The sequence below is a fragment of the Amblyraja radiata genome, chromosome 4 (genome assembly GCF_010909765.2).
Source record: "Amblyraja radiata isolate CabotCenter1 chromosome 4, sAmbRad1.1.pri, whole genome shotgun sequence".
Lineage (NCBI taxonomy): Eukaryota > Metazoa > Chordata > Chondrichthyes > Rajiformes > Rajidae > Amblyraja > Amblyraja radiata.
This window is the reverse complement of record NC_045959.1, coordinates 8,534,166-8,557,084: the sequence shown is the minus strand read 5'-3', so window position 1 is coordinate 8,557,084 and position 22,919 is coordinate 8,534,166. Positions and strand designations below refer to the sequence as shown.

The window sequence follows — 22,919 nt, the reverse complement described above, 5'->3', positions numbered from 1 at the left end:
TCCTCGCCCCCCACCTCGCGGCCTACCAGCTGGATCGGAGTGGCCTTTCCTGCCGGGGACCGGGAACCGGACCACGGCTGCTACAGCGGCGGCGCAGCGCTGGAGTCACCGCGGAGCGGGCGATGCCTACCCGGGTCGCCGTTTGGAGCTCCGGAGCGTTGAGCCGTTGCTCCAACATCGTGGAGCTCTGGTGCGGAGAGCTTCCAACGCAGGCGGCGCTGAACAACATCGCGTAGTCCTGGGGCGCCTTGCAGAGGGTCTGCAGCAGCAGTCTCCACCCGGCGCGGCCTACGGACTTTGGAAGCCGCCGACTCCGGTAGGAGGGGGCCGACTCTGGCGTCCACGCCGCTGAGGACGTCCCGCAGCCCCGACGTCGGACTTGTATCACCCCTGTGAGCGGTCCTGGACATCGGGCCGCCCGTAGCTGCAACTGTGGAGGGCTTGGGGAGGCCCTGACCACGGGGAACAGTGGAGAAAGAGACTGACTTTGGTGCCTTCCCACACAGTGGGAAACTCTGATTCTGCTGTGTGGGGATGTTTTATGTTAAATTCTCTAGTGTGTTGTGTTCTTTATTTTTATTGTATGGCTGTATGGGAATTTCATTTCACTGTGCCATCTGGCACATGTGATAATTAAATGTATCTTGAATCTTGAGGTATCTTGTGTACTTAGTTGCTTTGATAATCTGCTACACTTGGCTTTAAAAACAACCTTCTAAAGTACAGAGTTCTCAAGGGAATTGAGATAAATGGGCACATGATTAAGGAAACTGGACTGCACCGATAATGGAATTCAATAGTATTTTATCACATTGTGATGGCTTGAAATACTTGAAGTGAATAATTTTCAGAACAGTGTCTAATAGCCTAAATCGTGCATCAACACTTGAAACATCGTAATCAAATCTTGGGTCTTTCTTGAATTTCCTTCTCACGTCATTAATTTGTTATAATGTGCAGGAAAGTAATCACATTGTTCACTGTCCAAATTCAATACATGAATGAAAAATGTAAAGCTATTAGAAAATTTATATGCAGTAACATTCTTACTGTACAATCATGACTAGTGCCGAGTCTGAAGTGAAGTCTAAGGCTTGCAATAAATGGGGGAGGAAGTGTAGGAGTGAGCTTCAGTCTAATAGGTTTGACTTGGCGCGATAAATTTATTTGTGCCCTGATCTATATTAGATTTTTTTTAACACTCTGCTATATCAGTACACATACATCTCAAGAAACTGGAGCACAATCTCAGAAAATGATACCACACATTTTAAAGCTACAAGCCTAGCGCAAGAAATGAAAATGTTCAGTTTAATTGCTAATCACAAGTTTCAAAGCAACAACATTATTCTGGCAAGATAGTTTTTTAATGCTTTCCTGGAGAATTCAAAGGTGAAAAGCTATAAAATCAGAGGATTGCAAAATGAAATCTAAGCACACAGAAAACAACCGTTCGGACCATCATACTCGCACTGACTTTTTGGAAGTTCCATCTGAACAGTTTCTTTGCATGGCTCTTTCTCTGTTAGTCTCAAATGTACTAATTCCTCACAGTAATTGGAGAACAACTCTGTTTATAAAATGTCAACAGTTGCTCTGCATAATTACTTCTGCCCCTGTCCCACTTAGGAAACCTGAACAGAAACCTCCGGAGACCTTGCGGCCCACCCAAGGTTTCCGTGAGATTCCCGGAGGTTTTGGTCACTCTCCCGAATGGTGGAAAGTGGTTTCTGCATAGTCGAGGCTTCTTCTATGTTCCTGCGATTATTAAAAAAACAAAAAAAAACGGCCTCGACTAAAAATAGGTTGCTGTTTGGTCGAAGCCAGTGGAGTGGGGTCGCTATTTACTTACAGGCAGTCGAAGGCAATCTCCTTCGCTGACCGGCCATTTTGATTGGCTCATTGGAGTTTTCAGCAAAGATATATAGGATCTTTGGTTTTCAGGACCTAGAAGATCCACCGGAAGGTAAAATGCCCGCTGACTTTATTAAACTTCTTAAAACTCTCTCCACTCCTTCTCCCCCCCCCCCCCCCCCTCTCCCCCCTTCTCTGTCCGTCTCTCCCCTTCTGAGAGGCCCAAGAGCCATTGGAGCGGTTGCAGAGGGAGGAGCTACGCCGGAGTGGTGAGTTTAAAACCTGATCGCGGGGCTTTCCTTTACAGAGGCCCAGGAGCCGTTGGAGCGATTGCAGATGGAGGAGCTACGCCGGAGTGGTGAGTTTAAAACCTGATCGCGGGGCTTTCCTTTACAGAGGCCCAGGAGCCGTTGGAGCGGTTGCAGAGGGAGGAGCTACGCCGGAGTGGTGAGTTTAAAACCTGATCGCGGGGCTTTCCTTTACAGAGGCCCAGGAGCCGTTGGAGCGGTTGCAGATGGAGGAGCCCAAATCTGTAACGTTCCATTCGCATTTCAAAACAAGTGGGCTTGAAGAAGCCGCTGATTGGTGGAAGCAGACAAGAGGGAGCAGCTGATTGGGAGTCAGATCCCTGCTGATTTCTTCCAGCACTTTATATTTTATCCAGGGTAAGGGGAGAGTGCCAGGGCAGTTTACTGTTCTGGATGTCAGATGTGGGAGGTCATGGAGTCTGATAGCCTTCCAGACGTCCACATCTGCGCCAGGTGCGTCGAGATGGGGCTCCTAAGGGACCGTGTTAGGAACCTGGAGCAGCAGTTCGATGACCTCCGTCTGGTCAGGGAGAGCGAGGAAGTCATAGAGGAGTTATAGAGAGGTGGTCACTCCAAGACCACAGGAGGTAGGCAAGTGGGTCACGGTTAGGAGGGGCAAGGGGCAGAGGCAGGGACTAGAGAGTACCCCGGTGGCTGTACACCTTGACAATAAGTACTCCTGTTTGAGTACTGTTGGGGGGGGGGGCAGCCTACCTGGGGGTAGCAACAGCGGCCGGGCCTCCGGTACAGAGACCGGTTATGTTGCTCAGAAGGGTAAGGAAAAGAAGAGGAGGGCAGTAGTAATAAGGGACTCTATAGTTAGGGGCGACTCTGTGGACGCAGTCGGGAGACCCGGAAGGTAGTTTGCCTCCCTGGTGTCAGGGTCTGGGATGTGTCTGAACGTGTCCAAGATATCCTGAAATGGGAGGGAGAGGAGCCCGAGGTCGTGGTACATATAGGTACCAATGACATAGGTATTTGGGCAAGAGTGACCATAATATGGTTGAGTTCTTCATTAGGATGGAGAGTGACATTGTTAATTCAGAAACAAGGGTCCTGAACTTAAAGAAAGGTAACTTTGTGGGTATGAGACGTGAATTGCCCAACATTGACTGCCAATTGATTCTTAAAGGGTTGACGGTGGATATGCAATGGAAGGCATTTAAAGGCTGCATGGATGAACTAAAACAATTGTTCATCCCAGTTTGGCAAAATAATAAATCAGGGAAGGTAGTGCATCCATGGATAACAAGGGAAATCAGGAATAGTATCAAAACAAAAGATGAAGCGTACAAATTAGCCAGAAAAAGCAGCCTACCAGAGGACTGGGAGAAATTCAGAGTCCAGCAGAGGAGGACAAAGGGCTTAATTAGGAAAGGGAAAATAGATTATTAAAGAGAACTGGCAGGGAACATAAAAACTGACTGCAAAGGTTTTTATAGATACGTGAACAGAAAGAGATTAGTTAAAACAAATGTAGGTCCCTTGCAGTTAGAAACAGGTGAATTGATCATGGGGAACAAGGACATGGCATAACTGAAATTGAATAACTACTTTGGTTCCGTCTTCACTAAGAAAGACATAAATAATCTGCCGGAAATAGCAGGGGACCGCGGGTCAAATGAGATGGAGGAACTGAGTGAAATACAGGTTAGCCGGGAAGTGGTGTTAGGTAAATTGAACGGATTACAGGCCGATAAATCCCCAGGGCCAGATAGGCTTCATCCCAGAGTACTTAAGGAAGTAGCCCCAGAAATAGTGGATGCATTAGTGATAATTTTTCAAAACTCTTTAGATTCTGGAGTAGTTCCTGAGGTTTGGAGGGTAGCTAAAGTAACCCCACTTTTTAAAAAGGGAGGGAGAGAGAAAACGGGGAATTACATACCAGTTAGTCTAACGTCGGTAGTGGGGAAACTGCTAGAGTCAGTTATTAAAGATGGGATAGCAGCATATTTGGAAAGTGGTGAAATCATTGGACAAAGTCAGCATAGATTTACGAAAGGTAAATCATGTCTGATGAATCTTATGGAATTTTTTGAGGGTGTAACTAGTAGAGTGGATAAGGGAGAGCCAGTGGATGTGTTATATCTGGACTTTCAGAAGGCTTTCGACAAGGTCCCACATAAGAGATTAGTATACAAACTTAAAGCACACGGTATTGGGGGTTCAGTATTGATGTGGATAGAGAACTGGATGGCAGACAGGAAGAAAAGAGTAGGAGTAAACGGGTCCTTTTCAGAATTGCAGGCAGTGACTAGTGGGGTACCGCAAAGCTCAGTGCTGGGACCCCAGCTATTTACAATATATATTAATGATTTGGACGAGGGAATTGAATGCAACATCTCCAAGTTTGCAGATGACACGAAGCTGGGGGGCAGTGTTAGCTGTCAGGAGGATGCTAGGAGGCTGCATGGTGACTTGGATAGGCTGGGTGAGTGGGCAAATGCATGGCAGATGCAGTATAATGTGGATAAATGTGAGGTTATCCACTTTGGTGGCAAAAACAGGAAAGTAGACTATTATCTAAATGGTGGCCGATTAGGAAAAGGGGAGATGCAACGAGACCTGGGTGTCATGGTACACCAGTCATTGAAAGTAGGCATGCAGGTGCAGCAGGCAGTGAACAAAGCGAATGGTATGTTGGCATTCATAGCAAAAGGATTTGAGTATAGGAGCAGGGAGATTCTACTGCAGTTGTACAGGGTCTTGGTGAGACCACACCTGGAGTATTGCGTACAGTTTTGGTCTCCAAATCTGAGGAAAGACATTCTTGCCATAGAGGAAGTACAGAGAAGGTTCACCAGACTGATTCCTGGGATGTCAGGACTTTCAGATGAAGAAAGACTGGATAGACCCGGCTTGTACTCGCTAGAATTTAGAAGATTGAGGGGGGATCTTATAGAAACTTACAAAATTCTTAAGGGGCTGGACAGGCTAGATGCAGGAAGATTGTTCCCGATGTTGAGGAAGTCCAGAACAAGGGGTCACAGTTTAAGGATAAAGGGGAAATCCTTTAGGACCGAGATGAGAAAAACATTTTTCACACAGAGAGTAGTGAATCTCTGGAACTCCCTGCCACAGAAGATAGTTGAGGCCAGTTCATTGGCTATATTTAAGAGGGAGTTAGATACATAGATACATAGAAAATAGGTGCAGGAGTAGGCCATTCGGCCCTTCGAGCCTGCACCGCCATTCAATATGATCATGGCTGATCATCCAACTCAGTATCCCGTACCTGCCTTCTCTCCATACCCCCTGATCCCTTTAGCCACAAGGGCCACATCTAACTCCCTCTTAAATATAGCCAATGAACTGGACTCAACTACCCTCTGTGGCAGAGAGTTCCAGAGATTCACCACTCTCTGTGTGAAAAAGTTTCTTCTCATCTCGGTCCTAAAGGATTTCCCCCTTATCCTTAAGCTGTGACACCTTGTCCTGCACTTCCCCAACATCGGGAACAATCTTCCTGCATCTAGCCTGTCCAACCCCATAAGAATTTTGTACGTTTCTATAAGATCCCCTCTCAATCTCCTAAATTCTAGCGAGTATAAGCCAAGTCTATCCAGTCTTTCTTCATATGAAAGTCCTGACATCCCAGGAATCAGTCTGGTGAACCTTCTCTGCACTCCCTCTATGGCTATAATGTCCTTCCTCAGATTTGGAGACCAAAACTGTACGCAATACTCCAGGTGTGGTCTCACCAAGACCCTGTACAACTGCAGTAGAACCTCCCTGCTCCTATACTCAAATCCTTTTGCTATGAAAGCTAACATACCATTCGCTTTCTTCACTGCCTGCTGCACCTGCATGCCTACTTTCAATGACTGGTGTACCATGACACCCAGGTCTCGTTGCATCTCCCCTTTTCCTAATCGGCCACCATTTAGATAATAGTCTGCTTTCCTGCCCTTGTGGCTAAAGGGATCAGGGGGTATGGAGAGAAGGCAGGTACAGGATACTGAGTTGGATGATCAGCCATGATCATATTGAATGGCGGTGCAGGCTCGAAGGGCCGAATGGCCTACTCCTGCACCTGTTTTCTATGTTACTATGTTTCTTTCCCCTTCTCTCCCTCCCTCCCGTGCTCTCCAAAGGACTTACCGTGCTCTGTGGCAGCCGTTTACCTTCCTCTTCATCGCACAGACAGCGCTCCTCCGCTGTCCCCGGCCCCCACCTTCGCGATGTGTGTGTGTGTGTGTGTGTGTGTGTGTGTGTGTGTGTGTGTGCGGTCGGTAGCAAAGATCCTGTAGGATCTTTGGTCAGTAGATTCAGCTCACGCTCCGTTCGAGGCTTTTCAGGCAAGTGACCAAAACCTCTGGCAACTCAGGGAAACCTTGGGTGGGGTGCAAGGTCACCAGAGGTTTCCGTTCAGGTTTCCTAAGTGGGACAGGGGCTTTATTTAACCAAATTTGCAATTGGGCATTCTAAACAAGTTTCCTACAGCCTTGTTGTAGTTTTGTCTGGAGTCTAAAACACAGTGTCACCAAACGCATTGGAGAGAACGTGTCAATGTAGCGGCACCTAGTGGTGGTTTAGGACTGTTTGAACCCTCGTCATTGGTTGGCTTCATCACGTGACCACGGGGGTTTGTTCGCAGGCGTTCTAGTCAGTCGTCAGCGCTCCTCCAAGCCGCAGGAGCTATTACAGTGTTAGCTGACCAGGCACGCATGTACTGGGCTTCATTATCGTTTTTGTTTGCCAATAAAAATTATTTAACTCAACCTGCCTGTCTCGCTAAAGTGGTGACCCCGCTGGTCCGAATGTTTTTTGGATCTTTAAAATGAACGCCACCGAGAACCTCAACCCCCAGCCTGACAGCAAAATGCGGTTGCCCTGAAACTGCCTACGGAACAGCGTCAAGTGTTGTTCGCCCACATTGAGGCTCAATTCGAACTCAGCAACATCGTCGCAGATGCCACCCGTTACTTCTACATGGTGGGGGTGCTCGGTCAAGAGACTGCCACCCGATTGTTGCCGTACCCACAAAGTATGCGTTCGACAGAGTATGAAGGTCTCTAGGCGCTGCTGCTCCGCACTTTCGGGCTCAGTCGCCGTGATCGCGCGACCCGCCTGTTACACACAGACGGCCTCGTCGATCGTAAGCCGTCCGCGCTGATGAGCGAGATGCTCGCTCTTATGGATGGCCACCAGCCCTGCCAGCTGTTCGAGCAGGCCTTCCTCGAGCAAATGCCCGACAACCTCCTGCTTCTCGCTGGGTCAGATTTCGCCGACCCCCTGCAGCTCGCTGAACGGGCCGACTAGCTGTGGCTTGCCAAACAGCAGGACCATCAGCTGGGTGTCCGCACCTTCGCACCAGCAGCCTCGCAGAGATGTACAGCCCTCCGCTGCCGCAGTCGACGGCCGGAGACGTCAGTAAGCGCCAGAGGTGCTACCACCACCAACGCTGGGGTGCAGAGGCCCACCAATGCCGCACCTCCTGCTCGTTTTCGGGAAACGCCTCGGCCGACTGCCAGTAGAGGCCAGAACCATCGTCTCTACGTCCGGGATCGTCATTCCAGACTTCTCTTCCTGGTGGACACCGGGGCTGAGCTGAGCATCATTCCTCCGTCTGGGCGCGATACTCGTGCTGGTAAGCATGGCCCCACTCTTACCGCCATCATCGGCAGCCCCATCCGTACCTATGGCACTCGGACCCTTTCCCTCGTTACTCGTGGGTCTTTACTACTGCAGACGTTTCCCAGCCGTTGCTGGGCGCCGATTTTCTGCTGGCTTTTTCTCTACTGGTAGATGTGCGGGGCCGGCGCCTTGTTCCTCTGGAGTCCCCCCAGCCCACGCCATCACGGCCCGCAGTTCGCTCCGACCCGCACCTCGGATCTGTGACGGATGTGGGCGGGGCATATGCTCCCATACTGGCTGAATTCCCGGAGCTTCTGACCCCTCGTTTTCACGCGGCTGCCCTTAAGCATGGGGTGGTCCATCATATTCTTACTGCCAGCCCCCCACTGCATGCACGGGCGCGCAGGCTCCCGCCCGACAAGCTGCGTCTCACCACGGAGGAGTTCCGACAAATGGAGGACATGGGGATTGTGCAGTGCTCAAACAGCCCGTGGGCATCCCCATTACATATAATCCCTAAATAAGGTGGGGGGTGGAGATCGTGTGGGGATTACCGCCGCCTGAACGCTGTCACGATCGCGGATCGTTATCCAGTCCCGCACATTCAGGACTTCACGGCCCACTTGGACGGTGGATCTGGTGCGCGGCCACCACCAGATTCCCGCCCACACTGATGATGTGCCCAAGACCGCCATCATCACCCCGTTCGGCCTATTTGAATGGCAGCGGATGCCGTTTGGGTTGAAGAACGCCGCGCAGGCTTTCCAGTGGTTAATGGATTTGGTGGGTTGAGGGTTGGATTTTGTGTTTGTGTACTTGGATGACATTCTGGTCGCCAGCCGCTCCCACCAGGAACACTGCGCGCACCTGCGGGCGCTGTTCCAGCGGCTTAAGGACCACGGGCTGGTTATCAACCCCGACAAATGTCAGTTTAGGCTCCGCTCCATTTCCTTCCTGGGACACCATGTCACCTCACAGGGTGCTGCACCTCTTCCCGCTGAGGTGGTGTCTCGCTAAATCACAATGGGTCATGTCAGGTTTTAACCTCTGTTCGGCAAGAGAAATTTGCCCATTGTTGTGTGCTAATGTTAGAAGTCTCTATACACAAAATAAGATGCAATTTTAGAATGTACATTTAAATATAATGCCCAAAGTGTGACCAATACTCAGAAGTACTCAAATTATATTATGTGAATCATTAAATGTTTCTTTAAAAGGGCATGAAATAATTTATAACAGTGTTCTAAGCAATTATGTTATTACCCAAATATTCACCAAAAATAACTTACCATTAGCTAGAATCTTTGGCTTGTTAGCTGGATGGAAGCAAACATTGTGAAGAACAAGCAGTGCTGTGGGTTGGTTGTTCTTGCACTTTTGCTGGGACATTGTTGCCAATAGCTCCAAACTACCTTTCATCTTCAGAATCATCTGCTGTCCCTCATCACCAAAAGACAAATTCAGCAACAGCTTCAGCCAAAGCATTGCCAAATTGCTTACTTGTTTTCCTGCTGCCTTCGGTAATGGCAGAGAAAGGAAGTTCGGCAAGAAATTGCTCTGTAATAAAGATTAGATGCACACATGAGCTGATGTCCTCATCTTGATGATGAGAAACACTATTGGCATCGACATTTAAAATATTACCAGCTTCAATGGCTACCTGAAGTAAGTTTCACATTTTAGCTTGCTAAGTGATGATTTACAAATTAAAATGCAAATTACAACACAAACCATTCCATTTAAAAGATGCAAAGTATATACATTTTATGCTGATTGGATACTTTTCAGTGCAAAGCACAATTTTTCACATCAACACATTAAGGGAAATATTTGTTTCCGCTAATAGCTAGACATTTTGCTGGAGAGCCATGGAGCTCAGACGATAGCTGCTCTGCCTCGTTCAGAAAGCACCAAGACATGGGAATTGATATTCTTTTTAAATAATATTTTATGATTTTATAATAGATGCCAAATCTGTCAGTCATTTTGGAATACAATGCAAGACAAGAATGTAGCTGGAAAAGATTGAATGCTTTTGTTCTTTCACTCCCACTGAGTAACTAGTCATTAACATCAAAACACCCTGATCTCTTGGCCACAGTCTGCCAGCAATGATGCTAAAGACATGTCAGTAGAAGAGACACATTCCCATTTTAAGTGCCTCCCTATTGCTTCCACCAGCATGTAGGCTTGCTGACTAAATCCACAAAAAAGCTGCAGTTTAATCTAGTTTACTCTGATGGGTCTGTCCCACTTAGGCGATTTTTCAGCTGGCGGCGACTGCCTGAACAACGGGGGACCGCAACGGCGACTGTCAGAGAGAGAGAGAGAGACACACACACACACACACCTCAAACGGTGGGGGCCAGTGCAAGCGGGGGGAGCGCTGTCTGAAATTCACATGGTACAAAGCCAAGGTGATACAGACAACACACCACGATGAACAGGAAGGTTGGCGCTGTAATTAAGACGGCTAACACAGTGTACGGTAAGTCATTTAAAAGAGGGTGGGGAGAGGGGGGGGGGGGAGAAGGAGTGGAGACAAATTTTAAGCAACCAGATAGCTTTTAATAAGCCAGAGATACACAGCTGTGATGTTAGGCGGACATTTAACATTACCGGTCGGTTATCCTTGGTTCTGAAAACTACTGCTTGTGTTATTTTTCCCCAATGAACCGATGAAAATGAGCGGTCAGCAAAGGCGATTAACCAAAACTACCTACGACTACCTACAACTCAAGGCGACAAATTGGCCAGGGAGTTACTGAGGGAACGGTCTCTGTGGAAAGCCGAAAGCGGGAGGAAATGGGAAGATGTGTCCAGTGGTGGGATCCTGTTGGAGGTGGCAAAAATGTCAGAGGATTATATGTTGTATGTGATGGCTGGTTGGGTGGAAGGTGAGGACAAGGGGGACTCTGTCCTTGTTAGAAGTGGGGGGATGGGGAGTGAGAGCAGAACTACGAGATATAGAGGAGACCCTGGTGAGAGCCTCATCTGTAGTCGAAGAGGGGAACCCCCGTTTCCTTAAGAATGAGGACATCTCCGATGCCCTGGTTCAGAACACCTCATCCTGGGTGCAGATGCGGCGTAGATGGAAGAATTGGGAGTAGGGGATAGAGTCCTTACAGGAAGCAGGGTGGGAAGAAGTGTAGTCCAGATAGCCATGGGAGTCAGACCCTAGCAATGACTATTTTCAGGACATTGTCAGAAAGTTTTACAATTGATCATCATGCCACATTCCAAATCTCTATATGCAGGAAAACTAGTCTATATGGTGACCCATGGAACTGACATTTTTCTAACCTTTCCAACCCTTCTCCAAATCGAGTGATTCTGGCACCGTGGCAGTTTATTATATCCCGGTTGACCAAATTTCCATTAATGTTTAATTTATTCAAATATTATAGACCTGAATTGCTAAACAAAACCTCCTGTGAGACTTTGGTATATGGGCACAAATATATCTCTTCTATTTCCTTCACTTACCCATTCTTCAGAAAATGACATCTACGTGACATGATGAGCCGCCAAGAAATCCATGATGACAGTCCTTATCTATTCTGTACGATTCCAAACACTTGTTATTTTTACCTTTAATTATGGCTGTTTAGAATTTTGCTTTAGCTGTCCCGTCACCTATTTAATCTTTCTCTTTGCGAACAAAGTATTATGTTGACCATATTCCAGTTTCCCAGCCTAAAACATTGTAATCAGAGCTGCAGTTGGACTTTCTATGATCGCTGTTGACTTATTCACTAAATTATACTTCCCAAGTCCATTGATTCTAATACATTAAATACATTTTTAAAACAATTTCAGTAATGTCAAGATTTACGTAACGCTGTTGTTTGATTATACTAAAACATTACTAACCTTCTGTAAAATGCCTTTACACTCGTGGGACATAACTAAGTTGGAGAGCACAGCAAATGCCAATTGTTGAATGGTATGATTATCGTGTATCTTCTGCAAGGCTTGCTTCATAATCATATGGACAAGGGCGTTCCCCCCAACTCCTTTCTGTGATGGATGAGGAATTAATTGTCCTCCAGTTCCACAACACAAGGAAGCACATGCTGAAAATGCCAATTTGGAAATTGAGCAAGCTCTCATAATTCAGATATCAATTTCAAATGGATAATATATAAACACAGTATACTTATAATTAGCAAAATATTCAAATACTTCTACCTTGGTCAACTTTGATTAAAAAGCAGGAAAAAACCTAATTGCTTCAAACACTGAAACATCAACCAGCATTGCAGGTACAGTATATTCAGCAATAAGAGTCAAAGATTACATTCTAGATACCAATCCAGAGTATTGGCTACTAGTCAGTTGAGTCAATAATGTTCAGGATATTAATGGCAAGGGATGGGTGCAGGGAATGTGACTATTCCTGAAATGTTAAAGTGTCGAGTTTATGATCTGTTTTACTACAAATTCCCAATAAATGTACTGGTAAAAAACAAGGAACTGCAAATGCGGGTTTCCACAAAAGGACACAAAGTGCTGGAGTAACTAAGCAAGCCAGGCAGCATCTCTGGATAGCATGGCGAGGTGATGTTTTGGGTTGGGATCTTCTTTAGACTGAATGTAGGGAGGGGAAGACAGCTGGAAGAGAGGTGAGGCAGGGCAAAGCATGCCAGGATACAGGCAAGGGGTATTTTTGAGCAGATGGTTGGAGCAAAGGCCAGTGATAAAAGCAGAAGGTGCGAGGCAGGATTGAAGAGTTGTGAATTGTGAAGCCAAAGGAAGGAATGTAGGTGGGGTGGGGGAGGTGAGGAATAGATGGGGGGGGGGGGGGGAAGGAAGAGAAAAGGAGATTAAGGGGGAGAAAGGGGGGGGGAGAAAGGGAGGTTTGGAGGAGGAAGGAGGGGAGGTTGTTAAAGGTTAACCCAAATTGGAGAATTCGAATATTCCTACCGATACCCAAGCGGAATATGAGCTGTTGCTCCAGTTTGTATGTGGCCTCACTCAGGCAATAGAGGCAGCTCAGGACAGACATGTATATGCCTATTAGACATGTCCCACATGTGCATGGTGCGAATGTTACAGTATTACTGAATACTACTCATGTCTTGGTGTACTTATCAGCGAAGTTTTGAATGGAATGCAATCATCAGTGAATGTCCCTATTTCCAACTGTGATGGAAGAAAGGCCATGGATGAAGCAACCCATGAAGAAGGTACAAGAACTTCTGCATCAATGTCCTGGGATGATTACTCTCCAAAAATGTACTAGGTAAAATTGCAGCCAGCAAATAAATCGTCCTGATTCCTGTCAGACTCTCGATTCATTTTGATTTTTACTCGGATTCTTGATGCATTCCCAACCAAATACCTGTGGAATTTAGTTTCTTGTTGTCCATTTTAGTGTGAGGTTGCCTCAAGATCCGGAATCACATTAACCTACTGAGTTTTGATGAGTTAAGTCGAGCCTGCCCCACGAGCATGTGACTCCATGCGGCAAGCGCGACCTAAAGGGCCTGTCCCACGAGCATGCGACTGCATGCGGCAAGCGCGACCTAACGTGGTCGCTTGAGCCGTACGGCCTCGCGGGGCCGGTCCCACTTCGATCGCCGGAGCCGTATGGAGTTGTGCGGAGCTGGTCCCGACATCGCGTGGGGCTCCGAAAAACTGACCGTGTTCAAAAATTCCGCACGACAACGGCCTGCCAGTCTGCAGCCGCCTCGACGGCGTACTTCCCACGGACTTCGCTCGAACTTCATGTCACTCACTCGACCTCCGCGCGGCTCCCGCTTCTGGTTTGGTCGCGCTTGCCGCATACAGTTGCATGCTGGTGGGACAGGCCCTTTAGGTCGCGCTTGCCGCATGCAGGTCGCATGCTCGTGGGACAGGCCCTTTAGGTCGTGCTTGCCGCATGCAGGTCGCATGCTCGTGGGACAGGCCCTTTAGCTATTGATAAATGCGGCTTGATGTCACTGCCGCTAACCCTTTCTGCTACTCTTTGAGATTAAAGAGGCAGGATGCATCTATCCCTGCTTTTGAGGATGGGACATAGATTGACATTTTGTTATCTGTCACGTGGAGACAAAGTTAACTATACATGAATACCTGGGCTGTCTGCATAGTTAGTTCTGGAGCACACGTCGTTAGCAGCACAGTTAAGATTTTTTGTCAGGTTTTATGACCTTTGCTGTATCCAGTTTTCTCAGGCATTTATTAATAATATGGAAGTGAGTGGTTGGCCAAAGAAGCTTGGCAAGTCACCCATCTTTTCAGAAAGACCCTTTCCCGACGGGCCGCGGCTGTGGACTGGGAACGCGGCTAGAGGCCTTTACCGAGACGCCGCGGCCTCGATGCCTCCCGGATCACCGCGTAGATGCCCGGGTCGGGGCCCGGCCGGGTCCTCGTGGGTAGAAGCACGGGTCGGGTGAAGCGGCCGACGGAGCCCGTGGCTGTGGCCCGGGTCGACACCATGGAGGCGTGGAGTGGAGCATTGACAGCGGTGAAGCCTCAGTGACGGCAGCTCTCAAGCCTCGTAACAATGGGGCCTTGGTGGTGGAGAAGCCTCGCGGCAGCGGCGATATCTCGCAGGTCGACCAGTGGTCGACGGTCAATGAGAGCGTGGAGGACCACCATGGGAGGGGAAGAACAATGGAGGACCAGGCAAAGGAGGACCGTCGTGAGGGGAAGAACAATGGAGGGCCCAGCGTGGGGGAACCGCCCTGAGGGAGGGGGGAGAACAATGGACAATGGGGGGGGGAAACAAAGGACAATGGGGACCCGGCATGGCGGAACTGCTGGGGGAGGGACAAAAGGGGGAGCTGCCGTGCTTTGTAACTTTGTCAGCGCCGTGGGTGGTTGCTATTGTATACATTGCGTATGCAAGGAAAGAATCTCACTGTGCCTAGTCACATGTGACAATAAAGTATTCCTATTCCTATTCATTCTGTTCTCAGTCGCTGGATGCCACCAGTGTTGAAGATTGTGATGTTGTGGCCAATTTACACTCTATCTCTTTGAGACCAATATCTTTTTCCTGATGTTAAATACCCCAAACTGAATGTAGTTAATGTCTGATCATGCTGTAAGAATGAGGTATCACTATTGAGAAGGGATAGAATTGAAAACTGATGGATGAGAACAGGCTTTTTAATTAGATTGTTGTACCTATACAGTAGGTTTTAGCAATCCTCAGTGGCAGATTGTATTAACATACAATCCTCCTAAGCATTGCCTGCAGTTTACTATTTCCAAATTTGTGTATTCATTTGTTCAAAATATACAATATCCCACAGAAAATCATTTGGGCAATCCTCCAAATCAAAGTCCATTCCACAACATCTGTTGCCTAACATCTGATTAATTTCTACTGTCGTTCCTGGTCCCTTAGAGTGTTTTAAAATCTAATTTTACTAACCTCTTGTGTGAAATTGTGTCAATTGTCATCTTGATCAAATAGGCTTCCAGTTTTCTAATTATTTTGCAATGCCAGACAAACGATATTTATGCTCTACTGCAACTAGCTTCTACTAGCATTGTCATTTTGGCATTCACTTCTGAGTTGCACACAATGTAAAATGGCAGAGCATTAAGTGTCTGACAAATGTATCTGTGAAATGAGCCTGGATATGAACTCAGTTACCACTGAAATGATATCTGTTTCAAATCAAATATGGCTGACAACCAATGGTTCACAAGTTTGCAATATATTAATTTAGCAGCAGCAAAATATTGCAAATTGGATGTAAGAAAATTAAACTTGCAGGTTCAATTAGGTTGTTAACTTAAGAACTAAATCAAAATCTCAGTGGGAACTTAATTAGACACAATTTCAAAACAGCTTAAATAAAACGACATCAGCAGAACACAAATGGATCGTGAAAGATTGCACTGCCGCAGTAAGTACTAAACTGCGTTAGGGTTTCAGTTGTTGAACAGATGCCAGAGGCCAGATATGAAATGATTAGCAGACTTCATAAAATGCCACTGCAGAACTGCAGCTAAAAAATTGCTGCAATGTTTTCTCGTTTCATTCTCGTAATTACCCGTGTCCTTCCTATAATTTGTCTTTTATCCTAGTTTACTTCACTGCTCTCTGCCATAAAATTAAAAAAAAACACACCAGGTTGCACAGATGCTGATGACACTCAGTTCTGTCTCACCACCATCTTTCTTCATCTCTTCACCGTTTCTGATTTGCCATTCTTTGACCAAGAAATAATTTTGAATCAAACTATTTAGAAAACCAAAGCTTGTATATTTGGTTTGAAGACGTTCTCCTCTCTCCAACAAGAGTTCTGCAACATCCTCTCTCGCTGCTCCCCCTCTGATTCCTCCTGCTCTATGACCATATTTTAACCCAGACTCTCTACCACAGCCACGTGTGTTTTCTCGGTGCTTGCCTGCGCCTCCATCTTCTACCTCGTGGATTCCAACTTCGGTTCCAGACATCCCAGTTCGGACCCAACCTGGATTACAGGTACCGACAGTCGATCTGCGGCTTTTCGCAACAGTTCTCCTTCCATGCCCGGCGTTCTATACTGGCTGCGATGCACCCGCACCAGCAGGCCCTTGTTTTGACTCCTGCAGCTCCGGGCCTCACTCACCCAGACCTGCAATGGACCCCGACTGTACTTCATTCAACGCCAGATCCACGCCCTCAACAAACGCTTCCTCGCTGACCTGGACTATACCAAGGATCACAAGCTTGCCCGCCTCCAGACCAGTCCCATCCACGAACATTCATCGACTCGACCGCCCGCAGGCCTGGCGCTCCACTGCTGGACCGCGCCGCCTGCCCGAACACCACGAGGCCGAGATTGCCACCACGAGGAGCAGCACCAACATCCATCCCCTCTCCGACCTTCACCACCTTCCCGGCCGAACCCAGGCCCGGACCACCGAAACTGTGCGGCCGCTGACTTTCACTGCCTCCCTGGAGCCACTGCTGCCGACCTTCACTGTCTCCCCAGTGCCATCGATGCTGCTGCCACCGACCCGCATCTTAACTCTAGCCCTCCACGGGCCTCCACCAGCAACTCCGCCGACCCTCACCTCTCCACCGCCCAGCAGCAGGCCTCACCCGAGTTCCAGGCTGAGAACCAGTCCCACAACCTCCACGATGCAGACTCCTACACCACGTGGCCTGACTCTGCTGGGTCCTACTGGTCTCTCCCCCCCCCCCCTTACATGGAATTGCAGTAGTGAGGGTCTTCCCCTTCCCCCTCTTTTAACCAGGTTACCCCGACCACACCCCACCAATACAATATTCCTCACGCTCCCATCCTCTGAACACCCACTATCCCCCCCAGTAGATCTAGCCTTGGCCTTTGTACACTTCCCGGCCCACCTCTGACCAGAACCCCCACCGTTGTCGTGTCTTCACCATCCCCTCCCTTTCTGATACGGAACGGTCTGTCCTCAACATAGGCCTCACCATCGTTCCCCTCCGCCCCCACGTCAACGAGTCCGCCACGATGTGGAGCTTTTCTCCCGTGCCTTTTTCTATGGGAAGGAGTCCTCACCACCCAGTGATGCCCCCTTATCTCGTCTCCACCGGAACCCCTACTCTTGGGCTCCCCAGAATGGCTTTCTACACCCTCTAGACCTCTTTATTTCTAACTGCCGTCATGACATCAACCCTCAACTTTTCCAGTTCCCTCACCCCCTCTGAACGTACAGCCATCCGCTCACTCTGCAGCAACCCTGACATTATAATCAAACACGCCAACAAATAAGGTGCCGTGGTAGTCTAGCGCACTGACCTCTAACAGCCTGAGGCCAGGCGACAACTCTCAGACACCTCCTCCTACTTATCCTTGGACCATGATCCCACAGATGAGCTGATTTCATCTATGTCTATGTTTCTAACTTCTGGATGTCTGCCTTCCAACCTTATCGTTTCCCAGCCTCGCCTTTTTAAAAAGTTTGTGTTCACAAAATGAATTTTGGTTGTAGGGTGGCTGCAGCCCAATTGTTTGCCTCGCCTTTTAAAATTGTTGCAACAGTTGGATGCCAGCCCAAGAATCCATTCGACCCACAATGTCTATACTAGCCCTTTGGAAACCAGTACCTTCGGCCCACAACACCCATACTAGTGCAACAGACAGCCCCCTCCCACTGGCGAGCAATATTGGAATTGGTGGAGAGGTGGAATATTGCGTTTGTGACCAGCCCTCCCGTGTGATGCTGGGAACCAACGGGTCCCACTTAGTGTAGTATTATACTGCATCTGCCACGCATCTGCCCACTCACTCAACCTGGCCAGGTCACCCTGCAACCTTCTAACATCTTCTTCACAGTTCACACTGCCACCCAGCTTTGTGTCATCTGCAAACTTGCTAGTGTTGCTCCTAATTCCCTCTTTCAAATCATTAATATATATGCTAAACAGTTGCGGCCCCAACACTGAGCCTTGCGGCACTCCACTCGCCACTGCCTGCCATACTGAAAAGGGCCCGTTCACTCCTACGCTTGTCTTCCTGTCTGCCAACCAATTTTCTATCCATGTCAACACCCTACCCCCAATACCATATGCTCTAATTTTAGTCACCAGTCCCCCGTGCGGGACCTTATCAAAGGCTTTCTGAAAGTCTAGATACACTACATCCATTAGCTCCCCTTCATCCACTTTACTTGTCACATCCTCAAAAAATTCCAGAAGATTAGTCAAGCATGATTTCCCTTTCATTGAAGGATTTATCATCCTTCAGTCCCATTAGCCTACCCAATACTATTTCTCGCCTAATGAAAATTTATTTCAGTTCCTTTCCCCCCTTAGATCCTCTGACCTCCAGTACCTCTTGCCTTTCTGTTACTAAAACAGCCTGCGTCAACTTGCATAACATTCCCGAACTACACCCATCAGTAATGTTATGGAATTTGACTCGGACTATTTAAAAAAAGTCATTTTATGCCTATGATAAATTCCCAGTGCCTGACCAAGTACATCCTTGATTCTTGTGAGAAGCTAGGAAAAAAATTGCAGAGGCCCTTGCAGAAATAGTTGCATCATCTTTAGCCACAAGAGAAGTTCCAGAAGACTGGAGAGTGGCTAATATTGTACTGTCATTTAAGAAGATGCACCAAAATTAATGGTATAGTAAACATTGAAGAAGGATATTTACATCTATAACAAATTCTGGATCTAATGGTAAGACGGGAAATTCAATCCAACAACTGTGAAGTGTTGTGCTTTGTGTATGTCAAACCAAGGTAGGACTTGGTAAATGGTTGAGCCCTGGAGGATGTTCCAGAACAGAGAGAACTGGGAGTACAGGTACATAGTTCCCCAAAAGTAGTGAGTTAGGTGGTCAGTGTGGTGAAGAAGGCATTTGGCATGCTTGCCTTAATTGGGAAGGACATGGATTACAAAATTGGAATATCATGATGCAAATGTGCAAGTACTGTGTGTACCGGTCTGGTGGCCAAGTTATAGGAAGGATGTCATTAAATTGGAAAGGGTGCAGAAGAGATTCACCAGGATTTCACTTCGGCTTCTGGGATTGAGTTATATTGGAAGAGATTGGATAGGTTGGACTTTTTTCTTCAGAGTGTTGGAGTGCAGGAGGCTGATATCTTATTGAAATGTGCAAGATCATGACAGGTGTGGATGAAGTGAATGCTCACAGTCTTTTCTCAGCATAGACAATTTAAAAACTAGAGGACATAATGTGAGTCGACATCGGGGCAGATTTTTCACTCAGAGGGTAGTCTGTATCTTAAATGAGTTGCCAGAGGAAACTATGGAAGTGGATAAAATTATGACTTTTAAAAGCCATTTAGATACATAGATATGGATGGAAATGGGACTAGCCCATGCCATCTTGGTCAGCATGGACAAGGTGGAGTGAAGGGCCAGTTTTGTGCGGCATAACTCTATGACTTCACAGATATTTGAGAATATTTCGAGCTTAAATAACCCTCTTTTTACATATTATATGAACTTATTGAATGCTTCTTTAAAAAAACCCCCATCAAAAACACATAGCATTTAAACACCAAGGAAAAGACGAGAATGCATCATATAATCGGCACAGCCATGGATAAATGAACGGGAAATGAAAGCCTCTAACATCTTGTCCCAACCCTGCTCCATTCCAAATTCTACAAGGAATTCAGTGCAGAGCATAGCCTGCTGTCTAGAGGTGAATTACTGAGTGATTTCCACATCTGTGTACTCTGGCTAACTATGGCAGAACTGATGAAGGGCTTATTTAACTCCTTTTGGGGCATCCACAGATGGTCGCTGAGGACAAAGATCGAGTGATTACCAGGAAAGGCACGAGAACTACCTGGGTTGGCAGAGGGACCTGACTTAGCTGTTACATCCCTGGTGTGCCCATTCTGTAGTACAGCTTCTCCCGTCTCTGCAGGATGTGGCCAGTGTGCTACCTGCAAAACATTAGCATCCCTCATTGTGGACCAACAAGACCAACCTATGGCCATCACGGATGCTCCTTCCTCAAAAAGGAAAGATTTGAGAGATAAGAACGCAGCTGGCAAAACTAAAGGACAATGCAATCAAGTGAGTTTTGAAATCACTATGAAAATGTCCGCTCATAGAATCTTTGGAATTAACAGCATAGGAGGTTTGAACCATAAAGTCCAAAAAGATTTTGATTGAATATGGTCTGCAATTTAATCCCATCTCCTTGACCTAATAGTAACGCTATATTACATTCTGATGCACTTGTTTATTAAGTGTACTGCTGTTGTATAATGATTTGGGAACTGATCACTTTTCACCCTAGTTTCCTGATATTCCAAGCAACTTATACTAAATGATTTGTATCAACTCTTTGCACATTGTTGCTTTATTGATGAGCCTTAACTCTACTTACATGCAGGAAGATTCGCTGTGTAGACACACAGCAACTTCAGAACTTCCAACATTAGTACGTCATCCATTAAAAACCAGGGCCAAAGTGAATGAATAGCATTCACAAGATGAGCATCAGATGCCGCAATCTGCAGGAATGAGGATAGGAAGCACGTGGAGGCAGTGGGAAAGGAAGAAAAGAAAAATCTGAGTGTACAAGTAAGAATTAATGAATACCCATTAACTTGATTTGGTACCGACTTACTTTGCATTCGACGTTGTGATATAGACAATTCCTCAGTAATTGCATCACTGTTTTTAGCTCCCTGGTAAGGGGGTCATCCTGTGACATCAGAAACACATCAATAGTCAATATAAACATGCAATGAAAAATGCTAAAAATGCTATGGAAATATACATTTCCCCTTATAACAGGGAAGGCTGCCATTTCAGTCCATCGAGCTTGTGCTGGCTCATTGTGCAATCCCATTCCTCATTAATTTTCTCTGCAGCCTATTCTTTTCACATATACATCAACATTTGGAACAATTTACAACAGCCAATTAATATATAAACCTGCATATGTTTGGGGCATTGGAGGGGAGGTCGGGTTATCTGGAACACCTCAGGGAAACCCGTGCACAATAGAAAGTTTGTACAAACTCCAGATAGATAGATTGAACCCGAGTTGCTGGTTGTGAAGCAGCTTTCGTAGCTGTGTCAACAAAGAACTTCTCCAACTTGGCGAGGGGGTGGGGCAAGGGGTGTGGAGAGGAGGCACATTGTCATGGGAACATTATCATTTATGTTTTGTTTAAGAAATAGTTGGATTATTTTATTGAGAGCTGAATTACGTGCTGCCTATTGTGGGACTTCAACAGGGCAAACACCCGTGAAATCGTCTGGTTACCGACAACTTTGATGTTCATCATTCAAATACATAAATTATCTCTTTAGCAAAATGTGAATTAAAACCTCCCCATGGAATTTAACCATGAATATTTAAGAAAACAAAGCATATGCCAAAACATCAGTAGGAACATGTTTTTTTTAATTAATAAATTAATTATGTTTACGAACATCTTGGTGTCTTAAGATAAGATCAAAATTCCATCTACCGTCTGAATCTTTACTTCTCCCGTTTCCTTGCTCACCTTTTTTCTTTGGATTACTTTTCCAGGCCTCAATGAATCCAAGTTGAATTGTACGTACGTTTGCTTCATCTGTTCTATACAGCTGTCAACGAGGCCAGCTAAACAAGGAGGGATTAAAGAATCATGAGCAGATTACAAATAGATTGTCAACATTTGGTTTTATCTCATTTGTGTAAAATATTTTCAAATGTTTGCAAAAATTACATCTACTGTATTTCTAATGCTGCTCATAATTTAGAATTAAGGGTATTTTATAGATCCCTGCATATTTTAGTTGGAGAAAATGTGTGGAACATTGTGTATTTTTGTATTGACATTTTCAGAAGTTGAAAGAATGTTCATATTAACTGGCGAATCTATTTCAATTTTAGAGTGATTTTTCTACTAAAGCTTTGGGTGATGGATAGGGTCAGAGATATTGGTTCAGGGCCATCGCTGCCATATAATAAATTGGTGATACAAGGAACTTCAGGTACTACTTTACAAAAAAGTCCCAAAGTGCTGGAGTAACTCAGCGGGTTGGGCAGCAACTCTGGCGAACATGGATAGGTGACATGGATGGGGACCCTTCTTCATAGATTCTAGGACAGAATTAGCCCACTCGGCTTCTCAAGTCTATTCGACCATTCAATCATGGCTGATTTATCATTTCCTCTCTATCCTATTCTCCTGCCTTCTCACCATAACCCGACACCCTTACTAATCAAGAATCTGTCAAGCTCCACCCAAAACATATCCATTGACTTCACCTCCACAGCTGTCTGTTGCAATGAATTCCAGATTCACCACTCTCGGACTAAAGAAATACCTCCTCATCTCCTTCCTAGAGGTGCGTCCTGTTTTTGAGGCTACGGCCTCTGATCCTAGACTCTCCCACTAGTAGAAACATCCTCTGCACATTCACTCTATCAAGGCCTTTCACTATTCCGTAAGTTTCAATGAGGTCTCCCCTCATCCTTCTAAAATCCAGAAGTACAGGCGCAGTTCCTTCAAACGCTCATCATATGTTAACCCAATCATTCCTGGGATCATTCTCGTAAACCTCCTTTGAAATCTCTCCAACGCCAGCACATCCTTCCTCAGATATGTGACCAAATGCAGTCTGACCACTGCCTTAAAGGCTCAGTATTACATCCCCGTTTTCATATTCTAGTCTTCTCGAAATAAATGCTAGCATTGCATTTGCTTTCCTTCCTCCCGATTCGACGTGCAAACTAACCTTTTGGGAATCTTGCA

At 46.5% G+C, this 22,919-nt stretch overlaps 1 protein-coding gene across 1 annotated transcript in view; it reads right to left on the bottom strand.

Annotated features, from left to right (window-relative positions):
- The window catches only part of rttn (rotatin), a 235,429-nt gene that overhangs the window by 5,555 nt on the left and 206,955 nt on the right, over nucleotides 1-22,919 (bottom strand). The window contains exons 42-46 of the mRNA XM_033018928.1: nucleotides 21,684-21,781; nucleotides 20,795-20,872; nucleotides 20,552-20,678; nucleotides 11,613-11,815; nucleotides 9,029-9,296 (exon numbers count right to left, since the gene is read on the bottom strand). Of these exons, the coding sequence (XP_032874819.1) occupies nucleotides 9,029-9,296; nucleotides 11,613-11,815; nucleotides 20,552-20,678; nucleotides 20,795-20,872; nucleotides 21,684-21,781 (774 nt within the window). The remainder of the gene's footprint in view (nucleotides 1-9,028; nucleotides 9,297-11,612; nucleotides 11,816-20,551; nucleotides 20,679-20,794; nucleotides 20,873-21,683; nucleotides 21,782-22,919) is intronic.